At 38.5% G+C, this 14992-nt stretch overlaps 1 protein-coding gene across 1 annotated transcript; it reads right to left on the reverse strand.

The window, feature by feature from the left end:
* Positions 1–12571: 12571 nt before the first annotated feature.
* On the reverse strand, positions 12572–14353 carry LOC133710440 (transcription repressor MYB6-like). Its single transcript, XM_062136508.1, has 3 exons — positions 14074–14353; positions 13736–13865; positions 12572–13538 (listed from the first exon to the last, which is right to left on the reverse strand). The coding sequence occupies exons 1-3, from the start codon at positions 14201–14203 to the stop codon at positions 13007–13009; spliced, it is 792 nt and encodes a 263-aa protein (XP_061992492.1). The 5' UTR covers positions 14204–14353; the 3' UTR covers positions 12572–13006.
* Positions 14354–14992: the final 639 nt, after the last annotated feature.

The following is a 14992-nucleotide window of genomic DNA, read 5'->3' on the forward strand; positions in this document are numbered from 1 at the left end:
GGTATTGTGTGGTATATTGTGATGCTGATGAAACCCATTGTAGAAAATGGAATGAGGAGCATAGGGAGAAGGGAGAAGATGCTTATGATGATAACATTTTTGAAGATTTGGTAAGGAGATTTGAGACACCAGATAGAAGAAATCGGTGGGATTCCCCTTTGTTTGAGTTATGGCCACATAGAGAAGGTGTAGGATCTTCTGCTGCCATTCTAGATTCGATTTCGTATCTGACAAAGAAGGTGAACTTCGGAGAGGCTACGGCGGCTCACGGCGACCTGGCTTGGAGGAATGGCAGCTACGGGTTGTCTAGGCTTCTAGGCAGTAGGTGAAGGCGGCCCAGAAGATATCAGATCATTAAGTGAGTCTTGAATTAGGAGATCGGATGAGCACAAAAGGAGATTGGAGCTGAGATTTGATCATGACCGAGAGAGAGAGAGTGAAAATATCAAACTACCCTTTATAAAATTGAATAATAACATGAGGTTAACGGTGTTATTAACGGTGTGTATTTAAATGTAGTCGGGTTTTATAGTCCAGGTACGAAAGTGTAGTTAGTGTAAAGTGAGGCACGTTAATTCACAGTGACCTTTAGTTCAGGTACTGTTTGAAAAATTCTCCCTAATATATATTCGAACACATATTATTCTTACCTCCACGACAAACCTCTTCAATTTTTCTGTTTACTTGCAAAATATATATATTCTTCCTCCATCATCTTCCTTTTTACTCTTTCTGTTTTCATTCAAAGAGAGAAAAAAATGACGCCAAAACATTAACCCAAGTTATTATTGAATCCCAAATATGATTACAAGTAGGGCTGTCAATTCCGACACGACCCAATAACACGACTCAAAACCCACACGAAATAAAGCGGGTTGAACCCGCACGATTAAAAAGCGGGTTGGCCGTGGGTCAACCTGCCATGACCCATTTAATAAATGGCTCGGCCACTGGTCAACCCGCCAACACGAAGTGAACCCGTATAATCAGATTATGCTATACTTCTTCTTAAAATTTTGGACGTTGGGAGTATTTGAATATTTGATCATAGGATTAGATAATTTGAAATATTTTGCTTTATAATTATTGAATTTAATTATTTGGGCAAATTATTATTCACACCCTGTACTTTGGGGTGCGTAGACAGTTTAGTCCCCAACATTTCAATTTTAACAAATAACTCCCCAAACATTCAAATTTCACACAGTTTGGTCTAAAATGACCATTTTACCCCTCGGTTTTTTTATTATTTTAATTCTTCTCTTTTTTTTTTTGGGTTATTTTTTCTGCTTCCCTCTCACACTCTCTCTCTCTTCTCTCGCCAACTCGCGTAGCCTCCCTCGTCGTCCCTCCGCCAACTTGACCCCGTGGAAGCATATATAGCAGAAAAAATAACCCTTCGACAGCCGCACGGATCAGAACGATGTCGCGTCGAAGATAAAGGACCAGTCCGATGAGCTCAGCGACCGAGCCGGCGGTGGCGAAGGAGGAGGAGGAGGTTCGTACACCATCATCAGGAGATCGAAATCCTCGGTCGTGGCCGCCGGAGAGTACCGGAAGGATCGCGAGGAGTGGAGCGACGGCGCGATCGCTTGCCTTCTCGATGCGTACATGGACAAGTTCACACAGCTGAATTGGGGAAATCTGAGACGCCGGGATTGGGAGGAGGTCGCGGTGATCGTGAGCCAGATGTCCGAGGCAAACCAAGAGCGTTGAGCAGTGTAAGAACAAGGTCGATAATTTGAATAAGAGGTACAAGCTCGAGAGGCACAGGATGACCAATTCTGGAAATTCGCCTAGTCATTGGCCTTGGTTCAAGATAATGGAGCAGATCGTTGACAATTCGCTTCCGGCGAAGGCCACCTTTGATGATGACAGAGGCATTACTTCCTCTGGTGCCACGCCTCAGAAATCAAAGAGGTTCGAAAATTTTTGATGTTTTTTTTTTTTTTGGTGCTTTCTGTTTGGTGATGGTGCAGTATAGTTGGTCACTCTCTGTTTGTTTTTGGCAGAAATGCAAGTGCAATTACTAGTCCTGTAACTCAGATAAATAAGCAGCCGAAAATTAGTCTTAAATGGCGAAGAGTGGTGTTCAAGGTCAGTGGTGCTGCTCTAGCTGGCACTGCTGCTAACAACATTGACCCAAAGGTTGTATGCACTTCCATTAATTCTTCGAGTGAAATATGCACGTTCATTGTTAATAGTCTGTTTTGTTGTGTTAGTTCCATTGAATGAGTGTCGATATGTGTTTTGTGATTGCACAGATAACAATGCTGATTACGAGAGAAGTTGCAATGGCCTGCCGCAGTGGGGTGGAGGTAATGATGTATATGATTGTCATCTGCGAGTTTCTGTGCTCAACCTTGTTTTTTACTTCTGTAAATGTTGCTTGGTGAAATAGGTGGCAATTTTTGTTGGCGGTCGCAACTTTGGCTGATGAGTGTGGCGGATTTGGGGGTTTAGGCGGTGGGGTCGGAGCGGAGGGTCATGGAGATTGCGATGGCGGCGAGTATGACGGCCATGGTGGAGTAGAGTATGGCGTGCCAGCGGGTGCAGTAGGAAGAAGAAGAAGACGCCATTGTTGGTTTAGTGAAGGTTCTGGTGTGGTTGTTGAGAGAGAGAGAGAGAGAGAGAGAGAGAGAGAGAGGGAAGCAGAAAAAATAACAAAAAAAGAGAGAAGAATTATAAAAATAAAAAAAACTGAGGGGTAAAATGGGCATTTTAGACCAAACTGTGTGAAATTTGAATGTTTGGGGAGTTATTTGTTAAAATTGAAATGTTAGGGACTAAACTGTCGACGCACCCAAAGTACAGGGTGTGAACAGTAATTTGCCTTAATTATTTATATTCTTCGTCTTGTGGAGTTTTTAGTGAATTTAATCAATTTATGCATTTTTTTAGTTAAATGGGTCGCATTGTTAACCCTTAAATGGGTCATTTTGTCTAACACTACACGACATATTTGTTAAATGAGTTAAGCGGGTTGGAAACGGGTAACCCATTTAATAAATAGGTTGAGTTTGGGTTTAAATTTTTGACACGATTATTAAATGGGTTGGGTATGGGTTTGTATCTTGCGACACGACAGATACCTTGAATCGACACGAACTCAACCCGACATGAACCCAACCCGACACGACCCATTGACAGCCCTAATTGCAAGAACAACCCAATCCAATTGGAGTACCATCGACCCAAAAAAATATATATATATTTGGAGTTCCAAATTCATGGAATCATGGCTATAGTCTCCAAACCCACCTTACAAACACAGACTTAAGATTCCAAATTCAAAGGTTCTTCTGACCTTCTCCAAATTGTACAAAAACAAAAATTACATCTTGAGAGAGTGCCTGATGAATTATACTTCCATCTTTCAAACTCCAACCCCATAGTTGGGAAATACATAAATAAAGAGGGCATATCGACTTCCATAATCACTGAGTCGGATGAATATGATGGTTAGAGAATGGTGGAAGATGATGATATAGAATCTGGGTTTTAATAAAAGGATGGTAAAAAGGTTGTGGGTGGAGATCTAAGATTAACTTGCTTAAACCAAATTTTCATTCGATTGAGATCACTTGTTTCAACTTCACGTTATTGTATGTAGTTCATGATTATCAATAAAAAAATTTCTTCATGTTAGTTGTGTAAGGGTGTTTTGGTAAAATTAAGGAGGTCTAATTAGCTAAATAAGTATTCAAAAAAGTGATTTGGAGGTTTAATAAGCAGGAGAGGTCCAAATATCAAATTTGGAGGTCTAACTAGAACCACCCTTAGAATTTTCTTCTATCCAAAGAAAAGTTTGTATCTTTAGACAATAGTTGGGAAATACATAAATATGATGGTTAGAGAATGGTGGAAGATGATGATATAGAATCTGGGTTTTAATAAAAGGATGGTAAAAAGGTTGTGGGTGGAGATCTAAGATTAACTTGCTTAAACCAAATTTTCATTCGATTGAGATCACTTGTTTCAACTTCACGTTATTGTATGTAGTTCATGATTATCAATAAAAAAATTTCTTCATGTTAGTTGTGTAAGGGTGTTTTGGTAAAATTAAGGAGGTCTAATTAGCTAAATAAGTATTCAAAAAAGTGATTTGGAGGTTTAATAAGCAGGAGAGGTCCAAATATCAAATTTGGAGGTCTAACTAGAACCACCCTTAGAATTTTCCTCTATCCAAAGAAAAGTTTGTATCTTTAGACAATAAGCTAGAGTTGTTTTTTGAGCCACAACATTACTTAATTTATAAGGCACCACAAAGTCAAAATATATTTGACAAACAAATAAACATGGAATAGGTTAAAGTGAAATGCATCATTAATTACTATGAGCAAATTCTTAAATAAATTGATATATGTGTTGTTTTATTTTTATGATTAAAATAAGATAAATTTTGCGATACATTATGTTATAAACCGGTGTATGATTGAAAGTCTCAAGCTAGAGTACCGGGCGAGTTCTGAGTTGAGTATGACCTTGACAAACATGAGCTGTTTGCCGGCTGATTAATAATTAGCCTTTGCTTAAAATACAAAAGAAATTAAGCAACCAATAAGCTTCTGAGAAAAAGTAGGATTAACTAATGGAGTTCCCCCAATTTATAATTAACGAACGACGTGAAGCCATATGGGCCGCTCTACTAGAAGAAATTCTATTCAATTATTCACATCTTGCCAAGTTAGGTTAAGTTGTCATTTGACATTCTTTCTCTTTGGCCTTACTTTCTTCATAAATACTTAAATTATGGCACTAATTTACTAATTAATACTTAATCACAAGTGGTAATGTTTTGAAGAGTGAATTGTAACTTAGAAAAATAGGATATATATATATATATATATAGAGTCTGGTTCTGAATAGGACAGTTAAAGTGTGGACGTCGACGCAGCTGAGGCGTTCCAGGCGGCGCGCGGCTTGCAAGAGGGAGGCCGGAGGCATCCCGGACGGTTCTGGGCAGCGTTCGAGGTCGGAGGAGGTCGGGATTGCAGGTTCTGGGCAGCAACTTGACCTGCAACTGCAGGTTTTCTGCAGCGAGCTGCAACCCCGTCGCCGGCGACTCCACAGATTGCAGACCGCTCTGTCCGACCCCTGCAGTCCGTCCTCCAAGCCCCGCCGCTCTGTCGAACCCCGAGCCGAGCTGCAGCGGCGACGTCCGCACTTTAGCAACAGTGCGGACATCCTCTTCAAAACATTTTCATATATATATATATATATATATATATATAAATTTAACAATGCATTGAGGTAGATATAGAAGGGTATGTACGTTGTATCCATGCAAAGAATGAACGAGGTGAAGCCAGATGTTCTGCTCTACGGCATTTATAGTTTTAAATTTTACTATATTTCGTATCTAACTAAAAGTTATAATTACCATCGAATATAAGGACATTTGACAATTTTCACCTAACTATACATATAATATATTTCGATTTAAATAAAGAGATATGGCTGCTTCAGGCATTTCATTCTGTAACCTCTCAAGTTATGAAGATATAATTATTTCTGATATATACACACACACACCCCCATAGAACACTAAGTTAACGTTTGGTGTAATAGCTCAAGGTGTCTTACACTTGACCAACATTTTGTGAGGACTACTAGAAGTCTAAAAATGATAAGAGTTTTCTTCATGAAATAATAATACATACTTTTTTTCCGATCTAATGTTGCATATTATTCCTAATCAAACCCACCGAATGAAATCTATAAACAGAAAGAATATCATAACACACGTTCCTTAAGACCTTAACACACCCAAATTCATAAATATATCATAAATCTAATTCATAATAATAATCAAGAAAAATTCTACTCCATCAAGAATGTGGGCATCCACTTTGTAAGGGTGATCGAGGAAAGGATATATGATATGAGATCTATAGTAGCTAGGAAAGATTGAATAGATCAACAACCAGCTATCTGTCCAAATATATTTCTTAATTGGTCATGAACGTTTCTTTTCTTGTGGATTACATTTCTGTAATTACAACATTTGATATGGTTCTACTTCAACATTTGTTTATATTTAGACAAATACGACATTTTCGAGCTGTTGAATATTATCTTGACGTGGTTTCAACATATATGCCACTGTTTACTTAATTGATTTGTTTGGACGGCCATTGGTTAGATCCCTGAGACAGGGATTTCTTGTTGGTGTTTGATACGCACACACACATATATAGCACAATATTCCAGATTATATACATCATCAGTTCACCCATGCACGTCACAAAATTGGAATCCAAATCCAAACAAATGAACGAACAATTTTTTTGTTTTTGTTGAAAACTCGACCAAGGAAATGAATTAATTTATTTAATGAAAAGAAAGTTACAAAGAGAAATGAGGTAGGACAGGCTTAAAAAACGCAACTAACCAAAAATATATGCATTTGATGTTAATCTAGCTGTAACGTCTTCTTCTAGCTTGTTAATTTATCAAACCAGAAATATATGCTAATTGGATTATACTTGACCGTGTATTTACTCCTTTGTCTTCTCTGTTTTGCTCAATAATTCGATACAACAGAGTTGATAAATTAATCTGGGGTTCACATCCAAAACCAATTGGCAATGGATGGAGTGGCCCAAACCCTTATAAACTCATATGCAAGGTCCCATTTTTCTCATGTGGGATATATATATTCTCAACAAGAGTGACGGACCCCTCTTTTCTGGTTTGGATCTCACTGAAAAGAAAACAAAAATAGATTTTAACTCATCATAGTATCTGGTATATATATGTATCTGGTAACCTCCAAAGTTGCTTGGGATTGAAGAAATATATTTGAGGAGAGATGACTTGGCTGTATTGGTGGAGACTTTGTCAGTTGGACTGGCTTGTCCGACGTCCCGATAAATTAAACAATAATTTGCAGGGCTAATTTATGGAACAACCGTATAAAAACTTTGTTTTACAATGTGTTACTGTGGAAATCTCTTGGTCACTTGATTAAGATTTCTCAACACACTGGTTGCTCTTAGCTTGGCACCCAGACTCGGGCCTTGAAATACAATATTGGGCTAAACTACTTAAAGTTCAAAATAGATAGCCAATCCATGATATGGACTTTGGCCCATAAGTTTGTGAGTATGTTTTTTTTCGAAAAGCTGAATAAGATTACAAGGAATCACCCCTAAAACAATATATGCCTAACATATCAAAATTATAAGAATGTAGAGTAGTCAAATGGAGGGCATCATTCCAGCCTGCCATGTCTAGAGCATAGCCAGTAGCTGCAATCAGATCTATCTGCGATAAAATTGGCTTCTCTCAAGATGTGCTTGAAAGTGATGGTATGTAATTGAGTTGCCAAATGCAAGATATCACGAACCAAATTCCTTCTTCTTCTTTTTTTTTATTATTATTTTTTTTATAAGGGGTTTGGAACCCAGTCTAACTGGGAGGCTCAGCCCCACGCCCGGTTCCATTTATTGAAATAAAAGAGAGACAAATCCGATGATTATAAATAGTTTCGTTTTGCATCATCCCACCAAAAGTAGCAAGTAATTCATGAACTCATTAGAGTTTGTAAACGCAGTTTAATTGGGGTATCCGTTTTTGGTTTGACTTTAATTGGGGTATTCATGAACTCATTAAAGTGTGAAAAGTAGGTTGAACAGTTGAAGAGTTTAAGGAGCAGATTGCTTCTAATTGAACATTAATACTTTATTCATTAATTATAACGCATAGAACTTAATCAAATTTAGGATTTCTTTAGCAATTAACATGGAAATTATTCTATGCACCGACGGTGCAAGTGACCCAACCCTTATAAAATAATCTCAACCCTTGATATTTATTATCAACTTTATTTTTAATAAACAAAAGTGTATTTAATGCAATCTAACCATTCATTTATGTTGGTGCAAGTGCAAGATATTAGGTCACAATCCTGAGAGAACGCCGCCCATGGGTATGCGTTTCTGCACCTTCCTCCATCTCCGATGGAGCAAATTTCCGACACTTCCCCTAGTGTCGCAGCTATCGAGTACTGTCCAGGATCTGTTCTTCTCCAAGAAGTCGAGGTCCTCGATCTGTGTTGAAGCGTCACCGTTTATTTCTCCTCAGATTGGTTCGATCTGGGATTTGAGGTCGCCTTCGTTTCGTCGTCTATTTGGATTGGGGGCTGTTGGTGACTGGAAAATCTGGGATCCAGGGCTCCTGACGACCTCTTGTTTTCCAGTATGTCTCAAACTACCAGAGGCGCTGGCAGATTGGGTGAGATTGTCAGTTTCCGGATAGGGTCAGAATCTCATGGCTGATCGGTGCCCAATGGCGGTGACGACGGGAAGATGCAGAAAGGTAGATGGTGGGTTGCCGGTGTCAACTTTTAGGGGAGCCGTCATCTCGTTTTCGATCCGGCCTTCCGGGGCGCTGAAACGGCGATGGGAGCAGTGCCGTGATCGGGTCCTGGGCGGCATCTGTACGGCGGCCAGTGGCATTGGTGGCATCGGGTGCTATCGGGTTGATGGGACCGAGAGGTTCCGTCTCTGGCGAAGGGCGGTGGAGCGGCGGTCGTATTCGAAGTCGGTGACGGTCTGGGTGCCAAGAGTACTTTTGGGTGCCAAAAGGTGGGCCTGGGCCTGGGCCCCTGCTCTGTTGGACTGCTCAAGTAGGGCATTGGGTTGGGCCTTCCTACTTAGGGTTTTGCAACTGGTTTATGAGCCCGAAGCTTAACAGGGTTCGCATTTGGGATCCGGGAGAGTTATGTTGGGCCCTAAATTTAGTTGCATGTTGGAATGACTTCTTTGGTTACTTAGGTAGAAGATTGCTCTCTATTCAGCGCATTACTTTGCGTGGAGTAGGCAAGGTCGGTCACACTACCGGCGGTTACCTTGATAGAAGGTTACCCTCTATTCGACGTATTTCTTTGCGTGGAAGTATGGTCGACCATACTATTGGTACCGTTTTACATAGCCCGGACTCTGTCTGGTGCCTCATCAAATGCTTAATTGCATCCCTTCGTATCTTTGCTAGGTTTTATTTCCGATGCTTTGTTGCATCTAGTATTTTTCTTGTTATTTTATATTTTGATGTAGGTTCTACACCTATAAGTTGTAATTTTTCTTATGATTATTATCAATAAAATGTTTGACAGTTTCTCAAAAAAAAAAAAAAAAAAAAAAAAAAAAAAAAGTTGGTGCAAGTGCACGGCGGTGCTCTGAATAATCTCTCCAATTAACAACGCAATTCAGGTTGAAGTTGAGTAAGAGAATGGTTTCGTTGTCTTCAATCTCGAAGAATAAGGAAATTAGTCAGGTTGTTGCTTTCATATCACAGAAACACAACGTGTTATATACAGGGTCAGTACTAACAAATTAAATAATCAAAGAAAGACTAGCTAGCTATTTGACTTTAGATGGTTTGAGCAAGAAGGAGTAGGGCATTGACATGCAAATGTGCGTTCAAGGCTTCAACTATTTCCGGGCTTAAAAGAGAATGGTGGTTGAGTTAGAACGAATTGCATCTTTGTTCAAACCCTATTTTTGTTGAGCAACAGCATACGCATGGCCCACTTTAAGTACTCTTTTTCTGCAGTAAGAGGTGAGGAATTTAACCAAAAAGATCTCCGTACCATCAGCAGTAAATTAACCACTCAGTAATTTTTTATCCGTTGAACGTTTGATCTCTACTGTTAACTCCCTGAGTCCCTGGCTTTTTAGATAGGGGAGGATTCAATGCACCGATGTGCACTTACACCGACATAAATGGATAGTTAGATTATATTAAATACACTCTTAGATTATTAATAAAAATATTAATTATAAATATCAATGATTGAGATCATCTTATAAGTGTTAGATCATTTGGACGGTCCGTGCATACAGATTTATAATTTGTGTCGAGCCACACCATTCAAATAACTCAAGCACCCGTTGATATTGAGAGAATAGTAGGTACTTTGTACCAGCAATAGATAGACCGATGGAAGCGCCACTAGAGAGCAGACACGTACTCATTTCCTGGTACACTTTGCGCTATCCCCAGTACCCCACACTAAAATGGTTTTCCTAGCCCGGAACAACAAACATTAATTGGTTTGAATTGGAACTGGAATTGGATCGAGACACGTACGATAGATGAGACGTCAGTACGTTGCTTTCACTTTTCAAACTTCAATGTACACCAAACCAGTGAGGCCCAATGTACATGCCCAGCTATGCCAGTAGGCCGGCCGGCTGGGTTACCCCAGCAGAAGAGAGCAACTGGTCGTTAAGCAGCGCAAATAGATAACGTAAGAGACGATCGATCAAACATTTTTCTTATTTCAATCTCTATAATATCTTCATCTTGATGCAAGTACCTTCATGCATGTTGACAGAGTTGGGCCAATAATAAATACGGCCATTCATTTCAATATTCGGATCGAGACTCCCAGACAGCGAAGATGAAGACCGACCCATATACGGGTAATAGGTCAATATCATCGTCATCATCAATGTATTAAGCACTGAGGGATTGGTTCATTTGTAGGCGCCCGTAGATGGGTCTGGTGTAGATTAATTAATCTGTGTCATTCATCATCTCTGCAACCGTCATAACCGCCCTTCCAACCTCAATGGTCAAAACCCTAAACTCGTGCAGAAGTTTCAGAAACTGTTCACCCTTACGAGCGGAGCCACCTAAGAATATCAATTCCTGTGAAGTTTCTTGACCGAGCTATCAATCAAGGATAAGGAAAAGTCTAACTGAGCCTTAATAACCTTAACCCCACACGGTACTCGATCGGCATTAATTAGTTCGCACTAAACATAACTGATACTACCTGAGCTTGGGACTCGGGAATTTACTAAACCCTGACTGTTAGTTCCAGGCGTCGATCATATTGAATGGTAGATATCATATCTCTATGCCAATCAGTATCGATCATACATAAAATCTGGTGCATTTAAAGGTTCAATCCCTCTCCAATGTTGGATCATGTCATGCATGTGACACAGCCATATATATACGCTATATGGTGATCTGATGTTGGTCGGGTAGCCTAATGCGCAGTTGCGCATACAACTATTCCAGCTACTATGATGCATGGAAACGCCAAAATGGTCGCGTTTCCCGTTTCGGAAACGGAAACGGGTGGGAAACGCTTGGAAACGCTCGGAAACGCGTATCCGAATTTGGAAACGGTTTGGAAACGTCCGTATCCAATGTGGAAACGCCAGAATGTAAATAAATAGGAAACGTGGGGGTAATACTGACTTTTTACTTGCAAAAATTTAAGAAAAAAAAAAAAAACAACAGACCTAGATCGAGAGAGAGGTCATGAACTAGTACTTTGTTTATGTTTCATAAATAGGAACCTTTAGATTTATAATGTTTGATTGTCATAAACTAGTACTTTGTTTATGTTTCATATTTTTTTTTCTAATTATATATATATATATATATATATATATATATATATATATATATATATATATTTAATTGGCGTTTCCTTCACGTTTCCGTTTCCTATTACATTTAAGATTTGCCGTTTCCACGTTTCCGATCGTATCGTATCCAGAACCCGTTTCGGTGCTTCTTAGTCCAGCTATAATCCTGCATATTGATTGTTAAAAAAACACGAGTTAATCAATTAGCTTGATCACCCAACAATATGACCTTCCATATTTAGCAATTCATGCAGATCGTCTGGTTGTTTTGCAAGATCTCGTTTCGTTTCAGAGAGTGAATCAAACAAATGTGTAGTCTATTTTAATATTGCTAATTTTAGAAACAAATTTATACATAAATTAGAGCATCTCTAATGGTACTCTAATGTTTTATTTATCATAAAAATAGCTAAAAGTTAAAGTATATAGATCAATTATATTTGAATAGTTGTAAAATTTTTGCTCCAATCATGCTCGAAGAATGCACTAGTTGCCAAAATGAAAGTGATTTTTTTTTTGTTCTTATTTATAATTTTATATAAGTTGACAAAGTCAACTATCACTTGAAAAAAAAAAAATCAAAATCAAAATCCAAATGCCAATGTTAAAGATGTAAATAGTAACACCCAATCTCAAATAGTTCAATGTTAAAGATGTAAATAGTAACACCCAATCTCAAATAGTTCAATGTTAAGTTATTCAACCATTTGTTAACTTTCCGAGAATTTGAGCTGATGCCATTATAAATTTAGGACATGATGCTGCTTCTCCTATGTCTTGGAGCAATAGGGTTCCAAGTGAGGCTTCCAAAGCCTTAATATTTGACGTTGTGAATATTAGTTGCCCAAGAAGCTTCCTTCTTTAAGTATTTTTCTTTTTCATTAAAAAAAAATTCTTTAAGTATTTTTCTTTTCCATTAAAAAAAAACAAAAACTTTCGGAGAATTTGATCACAATATGTTATGGGCATCATAGAGTGATTTGTTTCGTATTACCTTACTAGTGGGTTTAATTCCTAGCTTCTAGCTAGAGCAATCTCTGCATGTACAAGGATGCACGCTGGTTATGTATATATGGTTGCTAAGATTAGTTACTTTAATTGGCAATGTAAAATTACAAATTACAAGAATTAATATAATTAAAATAGATCAAAGACATATCATGTAAAAGATCTAAAGAGAAAACTAAATTACAGGACTTGTTTATGTAATAATTCACAAATTTACATATATAGCTAATGCATTTTATTAACCACATGTGTACCATATAAATGTTTAATTTCTACTATTCGAGGATATGAATATCCACATCATGCGCGGCTAGCTAAGTCTTCAAACGCCTTGACCTAATTGGGGTCTGGATAAATATCATGCTTAATCATCTCAGGCTAAATTTCCACAAATGGGGATTCCATTATTGTTGAATTGTGCCCTAAACAAGCTAGCTAGCAGGCTTTCTTCCAATTTAGGCCATGATGATCTTCCTCTCATCGATAAAATACATCGCTGGCTTTAATCTCCAGCCAGAATTAGTGCTTAAATATTGTGGAAATCCTCCACATAATTGGATAAATTAATTACCAGCTAGCTAGCTAGTCGATGGAAGAATGGAAGGTTATCTGAAGAGAGGAAGCGTGGTAGATGAGGCAAATATTGCTGACTTGGTCCCAATCGACATTTCAGGGGGGTCACTAATGTTGAGATGAGGACGATGAATTGGCTCATTAAGCTCCTTAATGAGATATTGATGATCATCATTAGGTGAAGAGAAATTAGGAGCACTGAGATGGACAGTGAGATCAAGGTTTAAATCAGGCAGGTGATGACCGCCACAAGAAGAATCATCCTCCAAGCAACTTCTGCCATCCGATACTTGCTCGCAATTTTGATCATCACCACGCAAACTTTTGGACTCTATCACTACTGGCTCATGATTAAAATTATTGATACCAGAACCAGCTGGTGATTTTAGTGTTTGTGGTGGGCTTTGATGATGATTATGAGGCCGAGGGAGGAGAGTGTTGGTTGGTCGATGGTTGTTTGGATCTATACCCATGTTCATAAGCTTTCTTCTCAAATGCGAGTTCCAATAGTTCTTCACTTCATTGTCTGTACGTCCCGGCAATCTTCCAGCAATAAGCGACCACCTAAATTGAATCATTTTGCAACCAATCATGAATAAAACCTCTTAAATTAGTACTACTCCAAGCCATGTAGAAAAGCCACATATGGTTCTTCTATGTATAAATCATTTTTATTAATTTTAATTAATTGTCAATTACTTATTATATTGTGAAGCTAGCAAATGTAAACATACAAAAGTATGTCCATATATGGCTCTTACCGATTGCCTAGGAGTGCATGAAGTTTAATGATGAGGTCTTCTTCATCTTCAGCAAACTTGCCCCTTTTAAGGTCTGGCCGTAGATAGTTTATCCACCGAAGTCTGCAACTTTTACCGCATCGAAGCAGGCCTGAATTTGCAAATTCCAAAAGACTGGCAATTAGTACATGAGAAGAAGAATAATAAAGGACGAAATTAGCAACGTTGTTGATATTATTTCCTCTTTCGATGTAAATATGTAGTTATTTAGTAAAGAAGACCCAAAAAAAAAACCTATAATTTCTATATTCTGCAATCTCTTTCCTCGCATATCTTTACGTTTAAATGTATATATTTACCTGCGGCTTGAGGGAGGGTACGCCAACAACCCTCACCATGTTTGCGAATGTAATCGATGAGCTTCTGATCTTCTTGTTTCGACCAAGCTCCTTTGTTCGTGTCTTGCTTGTCGCAGCAGGGTTTCCTCATGATTGTCTATAACCAAGTTATCAAATTTACGAAGAAATTAGCTAGCTAGCTCTAGAAATAGAAGGATGCATATGATTCAGTAATTCAGAGAGAGACAGACATGGGGGCCGATAAGCTAGAATGGATTGGGTTTAGTATTGAGATGAGGAAACTGAGGTTTATATGATTGGCTGGATTGGTAGGTGTTCAAATAGTTAGCCGGAAAAGAAAAGGGTTGACTTTATAAGGACCAGTTGGACCGGTGGTTCGGCAATGCGTCAGTGTGCGTGATCGGTCAGTGAGCAGAGAGCATTGTCCTAGGGTTTGACATCTTTATGCGAAGAAAAGGTAGACATGATTAAATTCAGCCTTTGATTATTTCCTTGGATAACAAAAGTCGTTAATTTCACTACTACTAGAAATGTAGAATGAGGAAATTTACAAACTTTGAGGGATACAGAATCTAGCCTATAGGTAAAATTTTGTCCTAGAAAGTAGAAAACCACGTCCAGTTGGGATACCTAAACAAATAAAAGATCTATATATACATATATATTTTATTTTGGTCAAGATCACACGGTTTCTCAAAAATTTTCTAAGCCTAGAAACTAATCCGTGTCGGGAGATCATGTCAGAACGCTTCCTCCCTAATGACCACTGAGAATAGATTGGGATTTAACACCGATCAACGTCAGCGGGATTCAAACCCAGGTGCCGCGGTTCCTCAATTTGAGGCTCTTACCAACTCGACCATCTGTGGTGGTTATATATACATATGTACTGAGTAGCTTTGATCATTTTCTTAAGTAC

This window comes from Rosa rugosa, chromosome 5, assembly GCF_958449725.1.
Source record: "Rosa rugosa chromosome 5, drRosRugo1.1, whole genome shotgun sequence".
NCBI lineage: Eukaryota > Viridiplantae > Streptophyta > Magnoliopsida > Rosales > Rosaceae > Rosa > Rosa rugosa.

Excerpts from the sequence above, each read along its gene's own strand:
- LOC133710440 (XM_062136508.1), bottom strand. The coding sequence starts at position 14,203 with ATGAGGAAACCCTGCTGCGACAAGCAAGACACGAACAAAGGAGCTTGG. Across the intron at positions 13,866-14,073 it reads TACCCTCCCTCAAGCCGCAG|GCCTGCTTCGATGCGGTAAA; the intron begins GTAAATATATAC and ends TTGCAAATTCAG. Across the intron at positions 13,539-13,735 it reads CATGCACTCCTAGGCAATCG|GTGGTCGCTTATTGCTGGAA; the intron begins GTAAGAGCCATA and ends GATTCAATTTAG.